Source organism: Nerophis lumbriciformis, linkage group LG14 (genome assembly GCF_033978685.3).
Source record: "Nerophis lumbriciformis linkage group LG14, RoL_Nlum_v2.1, whole genome shotgun sequence".
In the NCBI taxonomy this organism is placed as follows: domain Eukaryota; kingdom Metazoa; phylum Chordata; class Actinopteri; order Syngnathiformes; family Syngnathidae; genus Nerophis; species Nerophis lumbriciformis.
Genome location: NC_084561.2, coordinates 30079494 through 30103336, shown reverse-complemented (window position 1 = coordinate 30103336; position 23843 = coordinate 30079494). Strand labels below are relative to the sequence as shown.

General features: G+C 41.6%; 1 protein-coding gene across 8 annotated transcripts in view; it reads right to left on the bottom strand.

Annotated features, from left to right (window-relative positions):
* LOC133616418 (discs large homolog 1-like protein) overlaps window positions 1-23843 on the bottom strand; it is a 212981-nt gene that overhangs the window by 93934 nt on the left and 95204 nt on the right. The window contains exon 1 of one of the 8 annotated variants that reach the window (XM_061975645.2): window positions 19894-22781. The exons of the other annotated variants lie outside the window; for them this stretch is intronic. Coding sequence (XP_061831629.1) covers window positions 19894-20163 — 270 coding nt within the window. The 5' untranslated portion in view covers window positions 20164-22781. Of the gene's footprint in view, window positions 1-19893; window positions 22782-23843 lie in introns of those variants that run through there. 8 annotated transcript variants of the gene reach the window in all.

Below are 23843 nucleotides of genomic sequence, written 5' to 3'. Positions count from 1 at the left end.
TCCTCTCGATGTGGAGGAGCAGCGGCTTTACTTTGAGCTCCCCCCGGATGACAGAGCTTCTCACCCTATCTCTAAGGGAGAGCCTCGCCACCCGGCGGAGGAAACACATTTCGGCCGCTTGTACCCGTGATCTTGTCCTTTCGGTCATAACCCAAAGCTCATGACCATAGGTGAGGATGGGAACGTAGATCGACCGGTAAATTGAGAGCTTTGCCTTCCGGCTCAGCTCCTTCTTCACCACAACGGATCGATACAGCGTCCGCATTACTGAAGATGCCGCACCGATCCGCCTGTCGATCTCACGATCCACTCTTCCCCCACTCGTGAACAAGACTCCTAGGTACTTGAACTCCTCCACTTGGGGCAAGATCTCCTCCCCAACCCGGAGATGGCACTCCACCCTTTTCCGGGCGAGAACCATGGACTCGGACTTAGAGGTGCTGATTCTCATCCCAGTCGCTTCACACTCAGCTGCGAACCGATCCAGTGAGAGCTGAAGATCCTGGCCAGATGAAGCCATCAGGACCACATCATCCGCAAAAAGCAGAGACCTAATCCTGCAGCCACCAAACCGGATCCCCTCAACACCTTGACTGCGCCTAGAAATTCTGTCCATAAAAGTTATGAACAGAATCGGTGACAAAGGGCAGCCTTGGCGGAGTCAACCCTCGCTGGAAACGTGTCCGACCTACTGCCGGCAATGCGGACCAAGCTCTGACACTGATCGTACAGGGAGCGGAAAGCCACAATCAGACAGTCCGATACCCCATACTCTCTGAGCACTCTCCACAGGACCTCCCGAGGGACACGGTCGAATGCCTTCTCCAAGTCCACAAAGCACATGTAGACTGGTTGGGCAAACTCCCATGCACCATCAAAGACCCTGCCGAGAGTATAGAGCTGGTCCACAGTTCCACGACCAGGACGAAAACCACACTGTTCCTCCTCTCCAGTACACCTGAATAGACCTTACCGGGAAGGCTGAGGAGTGTGATCCCACGATAGTTAGAACACACCCTCCGGTTCCCCTTCTTAAAGAGAGGAACCACCACCCCGGTCTGCCAATCCAGAGGTACCGCCCCCGATGTCCACGCGATGCTGCAGAGTCTTGTCAACCAAGACAGCCCCACAGCATCCAGAGCCTTAAGGAACTCCGGGCGGATCTCATCCACCCCCGGGGCCTTGCCACCGAGGAGCTTTTTAACTACCTCAGCAACCTCAGCCCCAGAAATAGGAGAGCCCACCACAGATGCCCCAGGCACTGCTTCCTCATAGGAAGACGTGTTGGTGGGATTGAGGAGGTCTTCGAAGTATTCTCTCCACCGATCCACAACGTCCGCAGTCGAGGTCAGCAGAACACCATCCGCACCATACACGGTGTTGACAGTGCACTGCTTCCCCTTCCTGAGGCGGAAAATGGTGGTCCAGAATCGCTTCGAAGCCGTCCGGAAGTCGTTTTCCATGGCTTCCCCGAACTCCTCCCATGTCCGAGTTTTTGCCTTTGCGACCGCTGAAGCCGCACACCGCTTGGCCTGTCGGTACCCGTCCGCTGCCTCCGGAGTCCCATGAGCCAAAAGAACCCGATAGGACTCCTTCTTCAGCTTGACGGCATCCCTCACCGCCGGTGTCCACCAACGGGTTCTAGGATTACCGCCACGACAAGCACCAACTACCTTGCGGCCACAGCTCCAATCAGCCGCCTCGACAATAGAGGCGCGGAACATGGTCCATTTGGACTCAATGTCCAGCACCTCCCTCGTGACATGTTCAAAGTTCTTCCGGAGGTGGGAATTGAAACTGTCTCTGACAGGAGACTCTACCAGACGTTCCCAGCAGACCCTCACAATGCGTTTGGGCCTGCCAGGTCTGTCCGGCATCCTCCCCCACCATCGCAGCCAACTCATTACCAGGTGGTGATCGGTAGAAAGCTCCGCCCCTCTCTTCACCCGAGTGTCCAAAACATGAGGCCGCAAATCCGATGACACAACTACAACGTCGATCATGGAACTGCGGCCTAGGGTATCCTGGTGCCAAGTGCACATATGGACACCCTTATGTTTGAACATGGTGTTTGTTATGGACAATCCGTGATGAGCACAAAAGTCCAATAACAAAACACCACTCGGGTTCAGATCCGGGCGGCCATTCTTCCCAATCACGCCTCTCCAGGTTTCACTGTCGTTGCCAACATGAGCGTTGAAGTCACCCAGTAGGACGAGGGAATCACCCGGGGGAGCACTTTCCAGTACTCCCTCGAGTGTATCCAAAAAGGGTGGGTACTCTGACCTGCTGTTTGGTGCGTAAGCACAAACAACAGTCAGGACCCGTCCCCCCACCCGAAGGCGGAGGGAGGCTACCCTCTCGTCCACCGGGTTGAACTCCAACGTGCAGGCTTTGAGCCGGGGGGCAACAAGAATTGCTACCCCAGCTCGTTGCCTCTCACTGCTAGCTTATGTAGCCGAGGATCGGACCGCCAAGTGCCCTGCCTTCGGCTGCCGCCCAGCTCACAATGCACCCGACCTCTATGGCCCCTCCCATGAGTGGTGAGCCCATTGGAGGAGTGACCCACGTTGCCTCTTCGGGCTGTGCCCGGCCGGGCCCCATGGGGACAGGCCCGACCACCAGGCGCTCGCCATCGTGCCCCAACTCCGGGCCTGGCTCCAGAGGGGGGCCCCAGTGACCCGCGTCCAGGCGAGGGAAATCTGAGTCTTTGTTGTTTCATTCCCATAGAAGTCTTCGAGCTGCTCTTTGTCTGATCCCTCACCCAGGACCAGTTTGTCTTGGGAGACCCTACCAGGGGGCATGAAAGCCCCCGGACAACATAGCTCCTAGGATCATTGGGACACGCAAACTCCTCTACCACGGTAAGGTGGCAGCTCAGAGAGGAGATAACAAGTACCAACAAGTTTAATGATTATTTCAAGAACAACATGTTTTTTATCCACAAACTCAAAAATTATTTGAACACAAGAGTATTCAAATTCAGTAGTTCAGTAACAAAGACATCCTGTGAGTGCCTGCAAGTCCGCATTCAATGCAGGAGTATGGTGAGCTGCAGTGAGACTAAAGTTTGTCACTAAAGCCGCTGCTCTTTGTCAATGTTGTGTTTCAACTTCTTTGCTAGTGTTAGACACATTTCTTTATTTTTATCTTATGAGCTGTGTAAGGGGGAAGAGACACAACACTGATTGAACATTATATTACGTTGTGACAAGTCTGACTTTTGCGACGATGACACACTAATCCCTACTGTTTACTACTGCGGTAACTTCTAACAGACATTTCCGCCATGTTCCATCGAGGTAAAAATGCTAACAGCTGATCACCTTGATCAAACTCAAATTACTGTATTTTTCGGACTATAAGGCGCACTTAAAATCCTTATAACCCTAACGTATGGAATAATTCTGGCTGTGCTTACCGACCTCAAAGCTATGTTATTTGGTAGATGGTGTAATAATAAGTGTGACCAGTAGATGGCAGTCACACAGAATGTATACGTGCAAACTGCAAGATGACGCCAGTAAACGACACCAAAATTTTAAATGTTCCATTGAGAATATAGAACATTACACACGGCACTCAAAAATCTGGTTGAAAGTACTACCATTAAATGAAAGGACACTGTAGCACCTGTAGTGAGCAAACTTGTCCAAAACATGGTGCCATAGCACAAACAATAAAAATCATTATTAATGTTTTTGCTTGTTTTTTTTCAAACTATTTTTATTATTGGCACCAGCGAAGAAAAATCCATGAATTAGCCGCTCTGTCTTAAAAGCCGCAGGGTTCAAAGTATATGAAAAAAAGTAGCTGCTTATAGTTTGAAATTAAACTTTTGGCCTTTTGCCAGCTGTAATTTAAAGAATGCTGGTTTAATTATATACCCTAACAATGGCTTTGATGCATGATTACATAGTCTGTCAGTATATAGCCCCTGAAGACACGGCCAGAGCAACAGCAACATGATAAAGAGGCACCCATGAATAGAGAACTGTGAAATACAGAGAGGGTGGTTGAAACTAGAGAAGAGATGATATAGTGGGTTAGAGCATGTATAAGTCCACTGTGTAAAGTGCTACCAGCGTTGCAGGCGAGCTGCTCAGTCAAGAAAAGATGAGCAAGGAGAATAGGCTGTTAACAACATAGTGCTAAAGGAAGTCAATGCTAAAATATTGCTAGAAGGTGGGCAGTCAAGAGGATGAGGGCTGCTAAGAAATTATAGTATACAAATGGGGCGGAAGCAACTGAGATCTGCATATGCTTCGTGACATTTACATATTTTAGTCCCTTTATCATTACTTGTAATCTCCTGAGAAACAATGTTCACTGCAGTGGTAATTTGTGTTTTGGATAACGGGGCTTTTTTTGAAATGGTCAAGGAAATGACCGGAAACAAATATCGACTACAGAGGATGCTGCTTCTCAGGAGGATACAGCGTAATATTGGAACATACACAAAACACAATATAATGTATACACCGTGTGAATAGGTTTGCTATTCGTCAAGTTTCACCACTTTTGTGAATTAACACAAATAATATCTCAAATAAACTGATATAAAAATATGAATTCAATGCTCATCACAAATACTTACCTGCATATCAGTAGATGCAATTGAATACATAAATGTAGCCTTGGTTATTAATCAAACAGTGTTATGATGAGGCAAAATTTCTAGGATTTAATTCAATGGCACATCCTCATAACTTGCTGCCTCCTTGTGGTTAATGTTCTTCTCTCTAGTGCAGGGCTATTCAAAACAATTGTTTTGGGAGCCACGTTTACAGAAAGCTTCGGACCGGGTTTCTGGGGGACAGACTAGTTCCTCCACTGTTAATCTTATTTTGTATATCAAATTAAATAGAATAGAATATAACTTTGTCATTGCACATAAAAAGTAGAACGAAATTAGTTTTCAATACAGCCCGTCCAAGAACAGACATACAACATACAGTTGCAGGAGTTTACAGAAGAGGAAGACTGATGGGTCGCCACCTGGCTGTGCCCCGTAAAGAGGTAGAAAGGAAAGACAATCATGGGCTAGGAGGAGAATAAATAATCAACTAAACTCCTATGGGTGGGCGGTATGTGTGCATATTTGTGTAGTAGTAGTCCCTTGGTGTGTGTTTGTCCGTAAGGCTGTTCGGCATCACGGAAATGAGTCACCATCCCAGGTGTCTTTGAAGAAGGGCGAAGGGATTCAGACCGTCTTTCGCTGCAATGTTTTCACTGGCGTGTTTACTGCATGACCCTGCCAAGGCTAATGCAGAGGGAGTCAAATTGTTGATAAGGATTGTTTAGGTTATGGCAAGAAAACCAATTCCAATGATTTGTCTGCTCTAGTTGTCTGTTCTGGCTCTCAAATTGATCATAATTTTGCCTTGCGAGATGTTATACAATTTGCAATTCTAAAATTGCCAAAGTCTGAGTGCGCACAGCTCTGCCCAGCTCATCCATCACAAGGGGCAGTCTTTGGGCTCCTTGAACAGCTGCCATCGTCTTCTGAATTGGTCAATAGACCAGAGCAACGCTCAATCCAATCAGCGGATGACCTGTTACCACAGTTCCTAATAGATATATAGCTTCAATGTATTTGACGGAAATAATCACCCTGCACACAATTCTCCACTTCTCCCTAATGTCCTTTATGTATCTAGCAGCAAATGTTCCATCAGGACAGGCAGGTTGCCCCGAACATGAGCTTCTCATCATAAGATCTTGTCAATTGAGTTGAGAGACCAGTCTATCAATTCCATGTTTTAGATTTCTTAGTCTCTCAGAAAGTTAAGACAAAACAAGAATATGGACACAAAAAATGCAAAGCAGGAGAAATACAGTAAAAGTATGGGAAGCGTCTGCCTTTGTTGAAAGCCAAAAAAGAAAAAGAAATAACTGAATAAAGTTCCCTAGAACCAACGTCTTCTACAGTGGAGAGTTGATTTGTGTCAGAGTTGGGAGTGTTCTGCTGTTTTTAAAGACTTTTTGTCTCACAAGTTTTTTAACTTAACCCGTGGGCCACCAGTTGAATGCCGCTAATGATGAAAAAGAAACCGTTCCAACCTTGAGGAACACTACAAGTATAACTAAAATAGTTGAACAAATGACTTATGACTGCCTCTGAAGTAAACAAGGTACAGCAACACCATAAATGGTTTACTGCCAAAAAGGAGAGGACTTAAAGGAAAACTGCACTTTTTAAAAATGTTGCTTGTCATTCACAATCCCTATGTAAGACAAGAACACACATTTTTTTCTTTCTTCATGCATTCTCGTTTGTAATATACAGCAACAATGGTGGCTAACAAAGAAGGTAAAGGGAGTCATCTATTGCACCCATCCAGAAAAACATCCGAAAACGGGCAAAATACTAAATATACGTTAACCAAGTATTAGCATTGTTATTATAAGCACAAACGCAGACGTACTACTTTTAGAGGCGCCATTGTCCCAAAGAGGTAACGAGCTAATGCAGTTATTGACATATTGAGCCTGTGGGCTCCTGCATCGCCTTTGAGTTGGTAAAAGTTAATTATAGAGTGTAAATCATGTGTCTCATTTGTATAGTAGCAATTTTTGGCCATAAACCGACAAGTTGCTCAACTTTGACATTCAACTTAGACCCGGAGATTGCGAGAAAGACACGAAAAGACGCTCGTTTTGCAAATTTTTTTTTGCCTGGGTGAGGATTATGATTAATTCTTCATATAAACGGGAACATATGAACATCCATCCCATCAGTCGGCATCTGAGTGAGAGCAGACATTGTACAGTAAGTGTTAGTTTTACTATGTTCGTAGTTTGTATTTCTTGTTTAGCACTTAGCAATAGTGCTACTTGCTGGGTCTGCTAAACACTCAGCTTCTAAAAATTGTAGGTCATCCTCCGTATATTCAGGTTTAAAAATATGAGGCTCAATGAGTTCTTAATTACAATTTTTGGAACAAATATATTACTAACAAAACATGATGCTTACAGTGCTTATCCCATTTACTTAATGAGGACACAGTATTAGGAAGTGGGGGTTCAAAATTTTGCTCAAAGATGTGTTGTGGTGCAGCTGAGGCTTTGGGTTAGGGGAAGACCAATCTACCACCTAAGCCAGGTCACCTTTTAATCAATGTTGTTTTGGTTGTGACATAAAACAAAACACTTACTAATACTATGCATTTCCTCAGATACACTATATTCACTGTAGTAAAGGATTTACTTTTACCAGTTGGCAAATGTTTGCCGTTTTAGGCTCCAAAACAGTGTGGAAGTTAAAACAGTGTCATTGACAATTTACTTACAAATTCACACGTAAGGGCTACTTCGTCAACCGACACTGTACTTATAGAGAGAATGCAGGTGTAGTACTTGAAGAGAACCCACACAAGTGCAGGCCAAACATCCATTCATTTTCTACCGCTTGTCCTTTTTAGGGTGGCGGTGGGACTGGAGCCTATCCCACCTGCACTCGGGCGAAGACAGGGTGCACCCTGGAAAAGTCGCCACCTCAATGCAGAGCCAACACAAATCCAAACAGAAATCTCCAGCACTTAAAGGGGCTGTTTGCAACCTTTAAGCAGCTGCCTAAAGGGTCGAAGTCAGCCGTGACCGTAGGATGCAGAGACGGCAGGCGAAGTGCAGGAAAAAATGTATATTATGGTAATATCTCAAAGCACACTACTAGTGTGCCGCGGCACAGTGTTTGAAAAACACTGCCCTCGGAGGCGATTGTTGTCATTCAGCTTGTTTAGCTATGTGCGAATGTAAATAGGGGCAGCATGGTGGAACATGGGTTAGTGCGTCTGCCTCACAATACAAAGGTCCTGGGTTCGATCCTGCGCTCGGGATCTTTCTGTGTGGAGTTTCATGTTCTCCCCGTGACTGCGTGGGTTCCCTCCGGGTACTCCGGCTTCCTCTCACTTCCAAAGACATGCACCTGGGGATAGGTTGATTGGCAACACTAAATTGGCCCTAGTGTGTGAATGTGAGTGTGAATGTCATCTGTCTATCTGTGTTGGCCCTGCGATGAGGGGGCAACTTGTTAAGGGCAGGGGCGTCACTAGCTTTTAAGGACAGGGGGGGCTTAGCCCCCAGGAGATGCACAGGATGTGAGCGAGCGCACGAGCACAAAACCTCACAAACGGCTAACAAAGACTTAGAAATTATTCATTGTTATTATTATTATTTCAGTCGGTTTATTTTCAATCTGTGTTCAGTACAACAACAAACATGGGTTTGCACAGTGACATTTTGTTTACAGCATCAACAAGAAACAATTACTTGCATGATCCTTCAAGATACACTGAAACACAATGAAAGTCGTGGCATTAGCCTCTATGTTATTACTTCACAACATAGAGGCTAATGCCACCACTTTCGCTCACAATACAATAATTGTTTGTTCCCAAATATTTTGAAGTTGCACAGATTACATTTTGGGCACATATGTGACTAAAATCTTTGTAAATTCAAGCCCTGGAAATATTACTTAATTACTTGAATTAAAGTAATATCTGGATCGGGATAATTTGGCTTATATATAATATATTTATATACATATATATTATGGCAAGTCGTTAAGGAAATTAAATATATATGGAAGTCTGAATAGAAATGAGAAACGTTTATATATACTGTAAATAAGAAAGACTTGGAGTCTGTCTGCTCATCTGAAAAAGAGCCAAAGCTGTCAAATTGCTGAGGGACCATCTTCAAATTTCAATGCTGAAACAAATAATGCAAACAATAAAATGTAACTTCCAGGGCTTGAGATCAACGTAGTCCCGTCGTCCCGTGGACGGTAAAAAAAATGCACGGTACAAAATTAAATGCTCTCCGGGACGACGGCTTTTAAACATTTTTTTTTCTTTTTATGTATTTATTAATTTTACATTTTATATTAAATGTCTTGGTTTTTCCTCCCTCTGAAAATCCTATGAAATGTTTAACAAGCCATCCTATAATAATACAACAGCTATTAATGTAACAATACAATAAAACAAATATATTTAATGATGTTTTTTTCATTATTTTAACAATAGGCTAATGTATATTACTTTATAAGGATTCTACAAGAAACACAAAACTTAAAAACTGTCATGTCTGTGTTGATCATGTTTTCGTTTTAGTCGTTTAGTTTAGTTATTGGACTCTTTAGTTTCTGGTTGTTCACTCCCTTGTTTTGTTTCCATAGCAACCCATTAGTTTTCACCTGTCACGTCACGCACATGTTTCACGTTTTGAGTCACGCACCTGTTTTTGTTCATTATGTCTGTTATTTAAGCTTTTCTTTTTCTGTTGGTCAGCCTGGCGACATCCGCATTTATGCTCTGCACACTATTTATCCTCTCAAGCCATGTTCACAGTCCCATGCCACAGTAAGTGTTTTGTACCGTGTTCTTAGTTAATTGCCTTTGTGCTATAGTCATTTTGGTTTCATAGTTTGTTCTCCGCCACTGTGCGCACTTTTCGTTTGTACTTTTTTAATGTCAAGACTTGATCCTTGGGTTTTGTTTTTCTAGAAGGCAACGGAAAGTTGGCTCGGGCGAGACGGGAATGTTTACTATCAAAAAAGTCTTTCATACATATATATATGCTGTGTATATATATATATACTGTATATATATGTATATATATATATATATATATATATATATATATATATATATATAAGGTCGCAGAGAAAATGCGGACTGGATTTTGAGTGATGTCGGCATTTTCTATATGAACAAGTGGAATGGATCGGATACTGACACACTAAAGGGGCTCGCTACCTTACGCTATGAAGTGAGAGGAAACTGAGTGAATAATGACAGGTTATATGATTATTTATTTAAACTCATATTCGGGCCACTTTATAATGAATATGTCGGCATGTATTTGTAAAAAAAAAATTAAAAAAAATTAAAAAAAATTTTATTTTTTTATTTTTTTTTAACACCAAATTATTTAGGGGGGCTAAAGAATATTTTAGGCGGGCTTGAGCCCCCCTAAAATAGGCCTAGCAACGCCAATGGTTAAGGGTGTTCCTCGCCTTCCGCCCGATTGTAGCTAAGATAGGCTCCAGCACCCCCCACGACCCCGAAAGGGATAAGCGGTAGAAAATGGATGGATGGGACGAATGTAACTAGAAGAAGAGAATGCTACATTCTACAAGGAAGAGCTAGTAACTTTCAAGCTCCATATCTAATTAAAAACAACAACTTCCTACTGCTATTTAGGGCCTAATTTAATAAGATATAAACACCATGTGGTAATCAGCGTGTGCAAACAATAAAATTGCGGTGGGGGTGCAGACCGCCTTATTTAAATAAGGATTTTGCGTGTACTATATGGGCCGGGCATCACCACGGAAGCACTCTCATTTACTGCACATTCATGTTATCATGCTCCTACCTGCGGCGTTTTCAAACAAACAGGAGACATTTACCCCTTTTTATGGGCATTTAAGCAGCAGTCGTGCAGTGCATCTACATTAACATCACTTTTGTTTCTTTTTTTCTTAACCGCTAAAGGTGCAGGGTGGGAGGCTGCGCTTACTCTGCTCAAAACTCAAAAATGCATACTTTATATAAGAAATTTAATATATTTTCTATTTAAAAAAATTTATGTCATTAAAAACAAATCAATTAAATTTGTTTCATTCAGCCCCGTAAGTCCTCTATAAAATGATGTAACTGGATAGACGATATGTCTAATATTCCATGTGTGTTATGTTGACTAGGTATGTCTCTGTATATGTACTTTGCCAATAAAACTGATTCTGATGATTTGAATGAATTAGATTGATGTTGTTTTGAAATCATGTGATCTACCATTATTTAATATTGTTATTTACTTACTAATAAAACATGCACATATTGTTTTTCATCTGTATTCATTTTATTTTGTATACAGACAAGTTTTAGTGTCAAAACATGGCTGTTTGGAGGTTTCTCTCCATCAGTCTCTCGCCCGGTCGGGAGGTGCTAGCGTCATGTCACGTATTCAAAGCGGCTTTCTTGGATAACATCCTGACACTTATTAATCAGGTGTTTTTTAATCATAAATTTAAAATTATTGACTAGGTTTACCTTCTATATATTTACTTTGTATACTTGTTGGTGTAAACAGTTGCCCCCGCCCCGCCTGTCGGCTTGTTCTTCCTTACATTGTTGATGTAGTAAAGACGTATAATAAAGGCATGTTGGTCCTCTACCGTGTTTTAAAAGCCAAACACGATCAGATTAAGGTGGTTTAATAAGAAAGATTATTTTGAGATGAATATTTTGAGATAGACAATTTATTGTGCATGGAAATTGTGAAAGAGCGATTTGAAAACAAAAACATTTAAAATGTTAATATTCAAAAAAATGTTATGATTTGTTATGCACACACACATGCATGTCATGCTCAGCTTGGTGATCAGTGCAACATAATCACCATGACAACGGTTGATGCCGCCTACAGTGATGGCAAACTGAAGGGCAGTGGTCCGGGTTGTAAAAATGTTCTATAAATGAATCCACTGATCACCTCTCCAAACAACAATTAATATTTAAAAGATGAAGCCAGGGCAGCACGGTAAAACGGGTTAGTGTGTGTGCCTCACAATACAAAGGTCCTGGGTTCGATTCCCGGGCTTGGTGTCTTTCAGTGTGGAGTTTGCATGTTCTCCAGGTGACTGTGTGGTTCCCTAAGGGTACTCCCACCTCAAAAGACATTTACCTAGGGATAAGTTGATTGGCAACACTAAATTGGCCCTAGTGTGTGAATATGAGTGTGAATGTTGTCTGTCTATCTGTGTTGGCCCTGCGATGAGGTGGCAACTTGTCCAGGGTATACCCCGCCTTCCACCCGAGTGCAGCTGGGATAAGCTCCAGCACCCCCCGTGACCCTGAGAGGATGGAAGATGAAACCATAGTGTTCTTAAGCAGAAATATGAATGTGCCCTGTCCATTTTCAGCATATACAATACTGTAACAACTGTAACAAGGCTTATTAAATACACAGACCATAGTTCCTTGAAAGTATCAAACATGTCAGATGGCAAAAGAATACTAATAAAACTAATGAAAGCTTCCTTATTTTCAAGTGTTTTGGTAAGATATTCCTGATTTTGCATTATTTTATATACATGGTTTTATAACTTGGCAAAAAAAAAAATCATCTTTCTCACTTCTGCTCCACTATGATGTATAGTCTCTGTGTGCAAGTGAGCATGTGGGAGGTGATGAAACGCAGTTATGGAGTGAAAAATTATAAAAATACAACTTTTCTTCTCTAAAGATAACTACTTACTTAGGTCCAAAGTCATATTAATTATACACTACCACAATGGATTAGAAGTGAAAACAGAGCAAGCGTAGACTTTGAGCTTTAATTTAAGATCCATCTGAGCTCCAGACTACAGGCAGCAATTTACTGCAAATAATGAATATTTCATTGGAAATATAAAAACAAATAAACAGAAATGTGCTCAGAAGTTTATTAATATACTGAGGCTGTTAAAGTTAACGCGTCATTACATGTGATTAATCACAAAAAATCAATCATGTAAAAACGCAGATTAATAATGCCATTTTTTTTTACCACATATGCTTCTTTATGTTAACAATGTATCATGGGGCCGTTATATCGTCAATAATCAGGTCAATACATTCACCAGTGCAAAGATGAGCGAGGAGACTCCAATTGGTGTGCTCAGAGGCACATTTCACTTCAGAATACAACCATATGGGACTTTAAATCAAACTGTAACCAAGTTTCAAATAAATAACAGACATTGCTTTTGTGTCAAATTACTCAGATCGTTTTTAAATGTACTTTAAATTATGCAAGGAAGTAATTTACTGTGTGTGATTAAAAGTGATAAATCAAATTTCAAATATGTGATTTATGTGACAGAAAAATTACATTTTGATAGCACTATAATATACTGAAATATGAACCCAGTTTTTAATAAGACATGAGCTATGTTATGGTATGTTACATGGTACCTAATTACTACGTATTAGGTACCGTTTCATTGAATGAGTTGATCTATTAAACCAGGGGTGGCCAACCAGTCAGAGACTAAGAGCCACTTTTTTTTTACTGTGTTACTGCAAAGAGCCACATCCTACAGCACACATTAACATCACTCCATCCCTTCCTCACACACACACACACACACACACACACACACACACACACACACACACACACACACACACCTCTGCTCAGCCAGATTTATTTTAAATGTCACACACCAACATGACTCCTACAGTACTAAGACCACAGGCCAGTTATTTTCAACAATTAACATTGTGTGCTCTGTCTCACACACACAAACTCTCAGTTCAACCAAGTCCACAAACAAAAACATAATATTTTTTCTGTTACTATGCATGTTGCTTAGTGGGACTTCTGGCATTCCTTGTGACGCTGAAGATTTGAAGCTTTGAAATGCGCTAATGACGCCTGACATATAAAGCAGAATGGCTTGCCACTACGTTCAACAAAAAAAATATAAACTCTCCCACTCTGTTAACAATGTCCTGTGTTCTTCTTCATATTTTCGTTTTGCTGTGCTTTTTTTCCCTGCCATTTTGAGAGCGAACTTGTCACAAATTGTTTACTACTGTGATCTCACGCACATGCACGTTTGACGTCACTCAACTTCGGCTTCTTCTTCTTATGTTAGACTGACCATACGTCCTCTTTTCCTCGGACATGTCCTCTTTTGCGGGGCTGTCCGGGCGGGGTTTCTTAAATGCCTCAAATGTCCGGCATTTTGAGTTAGGGTTGCGTGTATTTTCAATGTACGTCCAGGGTTAAGAACGGGTTCAAAACAAAACAAATTGTGGAGGGAGAGAGGGGGCAGAGCACTACAAAGCAAAAAACAGCTGTGCAGGGCGAGAGCTCGTCTGCTGTGTTTTGTTGAAATATAATTAACTTGTTTTGAGGCATTATTTATGTTTACATTGTATACAAGAGGTTATTTGAAATATTTCTAACTCTGCTCTTTTTCTAAAACTGTGAATGTTACAGAATATAAGTGTGACTTATTTTGTTATGCTGTCAAACAGTGTTGGCGTTACCACACTTTGTGTGTCTTTTTACGCATTGAAATCAGAAAGGACTAGCGATTCCCGAAGCCCGCGCGTCACCTGGACGCGGATTTTTTTTTTTTTACCTGCCGCCCTGTTTGCTTGTTTTTTTATTGTCTCGATTATTGCTTTCCGTCAGTGTTTTATTTTGTTTATATTTGCCGGGTCAAATTTCCGTCCCTGTTTATTGCGTTTTTATTGGTCATAAATTTTGATTCGCCGAAAGTTTTATCAATGACAAATATTGCCTCAGTTTGCACTCGGACACGTTTACCGCGGGGGGCTGTCAAAATAAAGACTTCATGGTAAATACTAAGGCACTAATAGAGTTGTTACACTTTTCCTGCTTCCGGCTCCCAGACCGTAGTCGAGGAGCGCAGGGGAGACGTTCCTCCAGGGCCGATGTACTTCGGGGGTAGCCCCCTTCACAGTGGGTCTTTACAGCTCCGGACTTGAGGGTGAATGACGAGGCTGGCGGTTTGTTGCAACTTTGTGACTTTATTGGTGTCTTGCACGCAGCTATCCACCAAGCTACTAGCACCTGCACCACTCACTGTTACCGCTCCCTCACCTCTCTCGCCCACCCACTCACTGACGTCACTCACCTCACATGCTGTCATATCTTAAAGGGCCACACACACACATACGCTACTCTCATAACAGAGTTGAGAGCCGCATGAAACCAGCCAAAGAGCCGCATGAGGCTCGCGAGCCGCGGGTTGGCTAGGTCTGTATTAAACCATATTACCATTAAACCTCACAAATGTTTTACTAAAGTCCCTTTTTAAGCATCTCTCTCTCCATCAATCAATTCACTACTCGGGCTGTCTATCCCTTCTACCTCCATTTCCTGTGACCACTAAACACCTCTTTAAGGCTTTTAGAGATCCTTCTTAAGCGCCACGATGACTTTCATACCTCTGTTTTACCACTCATCAATTATACACCAACAGGGTGGGGATATATAAGAGAATCACTGCAAAGCAAAACAATGGACAACAGAAAGGTTAGACCTTAAAGATATGAACAAGGTGTGGTCTGAAACACATTGATTATCTACCAACAATGGTAATCTACCCGAAAAGCCAAGGAACAGAGGCATCGGAAAACATATAATTTTTCCTGGGTCAATATTCAGTTTTGATTGCCACTGTAAGGGTTTACGAATATAGGCATTTCTTTCCTGCAGAAAACACCTCTCATCCACCATAAATCACACATCTCATCCACCATAAAATAGAAAATATTTATAAATACATTATAATACAGCATAAGATGCACATTGATACTTCATATGGCCTCATTCCTGGGTTCAGTTCAGTTCAGTTTCAGTTTCAGTTTCTTTCGAACATGCATAGGTACAATATAGTGCATCACATATTTCCAATTGTTTCATTACAGCACGTCCGAAAAGGAGTAGGAAGAAGCTGAGTTTATTTAATCCTACCCCTTTTCATACCATAGCAATTTAATCCCATTTTCTTGTCCTCTGTAACAGAACAGTGAATAAATAAATAATATACCATAGTATGTAAACAAATACTAAATACATAAATAATCTTTATCTCAAAAGAAAAAAAAGGGTTCAAGATGTTCATCATAATTATTGTTCTGTGTACTTTGTGAACACTTGTAGTTTGAACAGTTTCTTAAACTGAATCATATTGGTTCTTTGTTTGATTTATTTGGTTAATCCATTCAATAATTTAATTCCACATACGGATATACTAAAGGTTTTAAGTGTTGTACGGGCATACAAATGTTTAAATTAGATTATCCTTTAAGGTTATATTTTGCCTCTTTTGTTGAGAATAATTGTTGTACATTCTTGGGTAGCAGGTTATAGTTTGCTTTGTACATTATTTTAGCTGTTTGCAAATGCACCAAATAGTTGAATTTCAATATTTGTGATTCAATAAAAAAAAGGGTTTGTATGTTCAAATCTAAACAAATCTAAAATTAACCAAACAATCTTCAAAAAAAGTGAACATGAAAAAAAAAAAATTCTACTTGAAAGGGTTTTATTTTTTCTCTCTATGTGCACATGGATTGTGGATGAAAAGGAGCAGATAGGTATTTTGATGATTTACTGTGAATTATGTAATGCTGCTACCATGGCCACAACATAGTTTTATGACATTATGGAAATGGTAAAGCAGCACAGTGGTATATGAGGTGATTTCTGCTGTCTTACAGCACAAAGGTTTAGGATACAGCTTAAAATGTCAATGTGGATTTTGCATCTTGTCACTGTTATAACACAGGTAATCTCCTCGTTATCTTCCTCCCACAGTCCAAAAACATGAACATTATGCCCAGTTAATTAAAACTTTGAAAGGTGACTAGGGTGAAGATGTGAGTGTGAAATGTTGTCCTTTATGCGTCGGCCCTGCAATTGACTGCTGATCAGTCCAGTGCTCTAATTTTTCTGTGAAAGCAATAGTCTATTTGGGTGGATGGAATTGAGAAAAAAAAAAAAGTATTTTGTAATTGTTTTCACTGCGAGCAGCTCAATGGAATGTATTCTTGTAGCATTTGTGTTTTATGGATCTTTAATCTAGAAACATAGGTTTTTGTAGTATTCGGTTTTTAAAAATTACTGGCAAAAATATGTCTCGGTTTTTGTCTAACATACTAGTCTGTTTGCACATTGTAACGAGTTTCCAAACAAAGAATCCCACGCATAAGTGGCTCATTCTCTGTGAATAATGGATAGTGGTTATATTATAAATTAGGACACTGTAGATTCCAGCTAGGGAATCCTTTAATCAACTTTACTTATATGTGTGTGCGAGTGGTTTATAGTATAAATTCATAGAGTGCACACATAACGATGAATTTTTTCTCCTTTCTTGCTCTTATCAACCATTGTGTGCCCTGTGCTGATGCGGCGTTCAAGCGCACTGTGTATTTCTAAGTGTTGGGTGAATTAGCCTATAGATCATGAGGCTAAATAATGTTGCCAGTGTCAGAACATTACTAAAGAAGGTAAGAAACACTAGTGATATGTGGTAAATTACAAAGGTAGAGTCTTTTACAATAGGATTGCAATAAAAAGGTTCCTAAAACACAGGTTGCAGGGGGAATGGTTTAGGAGCGATAAAGTACATATAGGGTTCCATGCCAGTGTGTGTTAGTAATTGTTGTACCTGCTACTGAAATTTACAATGAAGTTCAAGTGAGCAAGTACAGAGCTGTAACTTGCCTACTCTTTAAAGTTAGGTTTGTAACAGAGTAGAGCAGGGGTGTCAAATTAATTTTAGCTTAGGGGCCACATGAAGGAAAATCTATTCCCAGGCGGGCCAAACTGATAAAATCATGGCATAATAATTTAAAAAAATAAAGACAACTTCAAAATTGTTTTCTTTGTCTTACTTTGGCCAAAATTAGACCAAGCACAATCTAAAAATGTACACATTACAAATAATCCTCTTGGCAAAACACTTCAAGTTAGAAAATTGGTGCAGTTTCTAAAAACACAATGAGAAACACTATGAGTTTTAGACATTTTACTCAGTGTATTTACAAAGCCATTAAACTTTAAGCACTTCTTCTTTAGCATTCTCATGTGTTTGGAGAAGCCACAGTGTTTCCTCCTACCGCCAGAAACTTGTGACCTCCAAAAGTGCCACAACACAAATGTGAACATAGTAGATTTAAGCATAAAATAAAATAGAACAAACAACAAATGTAGAAACTCACATTTTTACAATGGAGTTCAGGGTGCACATCGCACCATCAACCAATTGCGAGCGTTGAACTCTAACTACGAGGAAGATGATGGTCATGTTGACTTAAGTCTTTGCATCTTACCATCTTATTTTATCTGTTGAGTGAATTATTTACAATAAAAAAAGGTATTGTGCTTCGCTACAGTATTAGTCAGCCGCCAGCCACAACAGGAGCAGCTGATTTCTTGCACCTGCGCTGATTGGAGTAGCTTCAGCCAATCCAGAGGGTGCTTACACGTTATCTTTAAACAGTGTAATGTGGGTTACACTGGAATTGCTATTGTGACATGTGTACACATTTAAAATAGCAGTTTCTTTCATTAATAAATTGCAGCTCATTTTTATACTCAGCAAACAAATTTTGCGGCACGCCGGCCGGATTAAACCTGTCCGCGGGCCTGATATGTCCCACGAGCCATACATTTGACACCCCTGGACTAGAGCAAAACTGTATTTATGTGGTTCAATATTGCAACACACATGCAATGACAAAAGCATGAAACCACATTTGAGGTTAGCTGTCACAACATATTTTAGGTGTGATATAGGGCTGCAACTAACAACTATTTTGATAGTGGACTAGGCATCGACTATCTTAGCGATTAGTCAAAGTATAAAGCATACACATATTCTAATTTAGCCATCAACTTTTGATTTCAGCTTGAGATATTTGTACGCATTCGCTTACTAACAACAAAGGTGAATAATATGTTCATAAATATGCATCCGCTTTTAATGCTCCCATATCACAGATATAGTGTGATAAAAGCAAACTATGCTTTGGAAAATTGGCAAGGAATTCATATTTTTTTAACAAGTATAGGAAGAAATATTCCCACACTTTACCAAGTTTTCAGCCGCGATGTAGATGTGAGTGGTGGTGCAGACACGCGCCCTATGGAAAAACACGAGCGGAGACGTCACGACGTATGTCGACAAATGTATTTGTCTGCGACAAATTTTATTATTGACATTTGTTGACAATGTCGACGAATCCTGGACATCTAGTGGGATATACTTTTTAATTATTATCTTTAATATATTCCACTTTATACCGGTACTAAGTTTGAAGAAGATCAGTGGGATATTTTGACCTTCAAACATCCTGTGTTATACCATACAAACCGAATATAGGATCTGGTTTAGTGTTGCTATCCCTAGGAATATGTCATTATTGAGTAGTGTGTGTATGTTTATAGTATGTACATGAACTTAAGTCAATACAATACACTGTACACTGAAATACATCTGTTCGGCACACTGGTTTTAACTTTTTTGTAGCGATATTTTAATTCAATATGGCCTAACCATCTCATGCCATTGGTCTGTTGATCTAAATTCAAACTTTACCATGCAAAAAAACTCAGCTTATAGTGTCTCATACAATGTAATTTCCATCAAATAGTTCAATGACACACACAGCTACCTAAACCTGACTTTGAACCGTGTCTGCCGATGTTATGAAAGAGACTCGAACTAGGAGTCTTTCTAATAACTTGTTTGGGGACCATCCTAGTCACGACCGTTGTGTCCTTGGGCAAGACACTTCACCCTTGCTCCTGATGGGTCGTGGTTAGGGCCTTGCATGGCAGCTCTTGCCATCAGTGTGTGAATTTATGTGTGAATGTGCAAATAATGTCAATGCGCTTTGAGTACCTTGAAGGTAGAAAGGCGCTATACAAGTATAACCAACTTGTGCATACATGCACGCACGCACACACGCACGCACAGGCACGCACACACACACACACACACACACGCATACATGCACGCACGCACAGGCACGCACACACACACACACACACACGCATACATGCACGCACGCACACACGCACGCACGCACAGGCACGCACACACACACACACACACAGACACACACACACACACACACACACACACACATATACACGCACAACACAAAAACCCATCTTAAATTACACTTCCCACCCTGATCCCCTGCCCTCCCTCGAGCAAATCCACACAACACACACACATGCACACACACACACACACACACACACACACACACACACACACACACACACACACACACACACACACACACACACACACACACACAAAGAGCATGTGACTTGTGTTACCTGGTTTGAAGTAATACAGTCAGTGAAGGCACTCCTTTTGGAGAAGAACATAAGGAGCTGTTGCCAGCGGGAGGAGGATGTAGAAGGAGAGGAGGAAGCAGGAGACGAGGTGGAGGGGGAGGAGTTGTGTGGAGGTGCTAGCTCCTCGGAGGAGCCACGTTTGGGTCCAAACTTTTGCTTGACTCCTATCCCTGCACCCTGACCCCCAGAGGTTCCACCCCCTCTTCCACTGCGGGGGTAAAGAGTATTGTTCCCAAAAATATAGTTCATCTTCTCTGCTGTCTGCTTTAGCTTTTTTTCATCTGAATGTCAATCAAGAGTTCATCTTGTACCACTTTTCCATTGCTTCATGAGTTGATGTATTTTCCCTAGCCAGTATGGATTTGCCATCAACGTGATAGTACAACCATGTTACGCTACTTTAACCACATTTTGCAAATAATTAATGTGGCATTTGTATGTTCAATTTCCTTTTACCAATTCCCATTGCTTTTGTCTTCTTAAGCTCCCCAAATATCACAAGAGCAGCTGGCAATCAAAGAGATTCGCATGAGGTAGGAAGTAAAAGCGTCCATTTACAGTTGGAACATCAGGCTTTCTTTGTGCGTCCAGTCCATTTGATCAGCAGCTTTTCGTCCATCAATTCGTCCATTGTCCCAACTTCTTCCTAGCTTGGAGAAAGCTTAAGCATCGCCATTTCTTGAAATCTTCTCTCTTGAACCCAACCATCAACAAATGGCAAAATATAGAGTGTGGGCTGCACAATATATAAATAACACTTGATTATTTAAAGGAACTCACTCTTCTTCTCTGTTCTCCTCCAAACCCACCTCCTTACCCACTTCCTTCTATCCTCTCTGACTGATGTTTCAAGGAGATGGCCGGTCAGTCGCCCCTCTGCCTTTTTGTGTGCGCCCTTTAAAAATGATTGGATGGAGTATGGGGCAGATGAGTAGCTGGACAGATGCAGGCATTCTGAAGTGGGAGGATGGGTTAACGAATCATGCTGCAACTCTTCAGCTTCTACCTCGTCCCTCCTACATATCTCATCTCACTCTAAGTCACTCTCTTCCCATCTCTCAGTAAATTATGCTGTCTCTCTTCCTCTTTTCCGAGCTCACCTCCACCCACTCTCTCTCTCTCTCTCTCTCTCTCTCTCTCTCTCTCTGCTAAATTGTCTTATAGAGTCTTTTGAAGCTGCAATTTGACACCTCTCAGCCTTTGTCACTGGCAGACACCATTACTAGTTAAAGCCACGCCTTTGTGCTCCAACAACCAACGATATGGCAAAATCTGTTCTAAATGCACTCCCATTAAAAGACACATATGTGCACCTGCACATACACATGGATTGATGATTGTTCCTGGTTATCATGGTAATAAATATATCAACATCAGCAACATTTGTGTAAAATGAAAGATGTTCACCAACAGTAGTTGCAGCCACATAGATTTGCAGCTCCAAACAGGTTAACTAATGTCGTGACATAAGCAAACATCACTCGGTAGGCTGTTTTAGTGCTTGCTTATGTTCTTCTTCTTGGGCTTTTTCCAGATATTGCATCACCCAGCTCTCCCACACATTCACACTCACTTTCTCTCACATGAACATACACCCAAAAACACACAGACTTGCATGCTTAGACTCCAAAAAGATGTTGCCGGGCAAAGATTTAAATCCAGAGCAGACAGCCAGAGTCCTCAAAATATTTTTTGCGAGTACAGCAGGAAGACTTTTCCAAGCATTTAATCATCATGCATGCATCTGGAAAGCACAAAGTCAACCGTTATCAGAACAATTTCACACTTCCCTTTGCTAAAGTTAGAGTTTAGTAGCAGAATTAAACTGATTCGTATCAGCATTTTTAGAATCCTGAGATAACAATTGGCCAAACAGATCAACAGTTATTGTATCGTCCCTAAGGATTAACTGCAGGTGGCTCAGGACCCCTGTTACAGCTTCCTCCTGTGTTTCCTTGGAAACCATAACTATGGCAACAGCTTCCTGGTCCTGATTTACACCTGGTACTGACTGATAAACGTATTGTTTCTAAACATCTAAAAAGATGTTTCATGATGTTTACCTTATGATAACAAATCTGCTCTAGTAGAATATGAAAAAGGCTTTGAGGATTTTGAGGGCAGTACTGCCGTAGGATGTCTTTCGTGACAAGATGTAAAAAAGTGTATGGGAAGCATGTATGCAAAGATGTTACACTGAATGTGCCAATGATATTGTTCTTATACAGATGTTTGTATTGATGCAGCTGTTTTTGTTCATTATCTAAATAATCCTTATAGCACTAAATTATGATCAATACATATAGTTTATCACACAAACTTTGTGTGACCCACCTCTTTATGTGGGTCACATAAAGAGGTGGTTTGCAATTTGCTCAAATTTACATTTGTCAAACTAAAACATGTAATGAAAACACCACCGGATAGCTTGTGTTACCATTAATGCTTTGAAAAAAACAGATTGAATAAATAAATACCTATATTTGCCAAAATGATAAATTATATTTTGTAAAACATGTTTCGTGCCCCATAGATAGGAGAGACCTCTGCGTACAGAAGGGTTAAAAGAACGGGTAACAATGTTTAAAAACGTGAGTGCTCTTTTAAGCATCTACTTAACCGTGAGATACAGCAGCTGACAGTTGCTATTAACTGTAGGACATATTTAATTTTTTATAATGGCACAAAAGAAAGCAAAGGTAAAAAATTACGCAGCACACATTTGTGAGGTGCAATTAAGGCTCAATTGTAGAGATGTGCTGATCAATTGGCCTTCAATCTGTATCGGTCGATTTTTGCTAAAAATTATGCAATCCACATTGTCGATTAATGCTTTCAAATGCTGATTACTAACGGCAGTTCCCTCTGGCTGACACTGTATCTATTTTTAGTCCCCTGGCTGACAAGCGACTAGCAGATAATTATGTGTCTCTATACACAGAGTGGAGCCACTCCCCAAAGCTAATAATAATCACCTCCATTACTGCAAAATAACTCAGTTTCTTACAATCTTGAGTATCATTATCAAGTATCGTTATCACTAGAAGACGAGGCTAAACATCCATCCATCCATCCATCCATCTTCTTTCGCTTATATGAGGTTGGGTCGCGGGGGCAGCAGCCTAAGCAGGGAAGCCCAGACTTCCCTCTCCCCAGCCACTTCGTCCAGCTCTTCCCGGGGGATCCCGAGGCGTTCCAAGGCCAGCCGGGGGACATAGTCTTCCCAACGTGTCCTGGGTCTTCCCCGTGGCCTCCTACCGGTTGGACGTGCCCTAAACACCTCCCTAGGGAGGCGATCGGGTGGCATCCTGACCAGATGCCCGAACCACCTCATCTGGCTCCTCTCGATGTGGAGGAGCAGCGACTTTACTTTGAGCTCTCCTCGGATGACAGAGCTTCTCACCCTATCTCTAAGGGAGAGCCCTGCCACCCGGCGGAGGAAACTTATTTCGGCCGCTTGTACCCGTGATCTTGTCCTTTCGGTCATAACCCAAAGCTCATGACCATAGGTGAGGATGGGAATGTAGATCGACCGGTAAATTGAGAGCTTTGCCTTCCGGCTCAGCTCCTTCTTCACCACAACGGATCTATACAGCGTCCGCATTACTGAAGACGCCGCACCAATCCTGCTGTCGATCTCACGATCCACTCTTCCCTCACTCGTGAACAAGACTCTGAGGTACTCGAACTCGTCCACTTGGGGCAGGGTCTCCTCCGCAACCCGGAGATGGCACTCCACCCTTTTCCGGGCGAGAACCATGGACTCGGACTTGGAGGTGCTGATTCTCATCTCAGTCGCTTCACACTCAGCTGCGAACCGATCCAGTGAGAGCTGAAGATCCTGGCCAGATGAAGCCATCAGGACCATATCATCTGCAAAAAGCAGAGACCTAATCCTGCAGCCACCAAACCGGATCCCCTCAACGCCT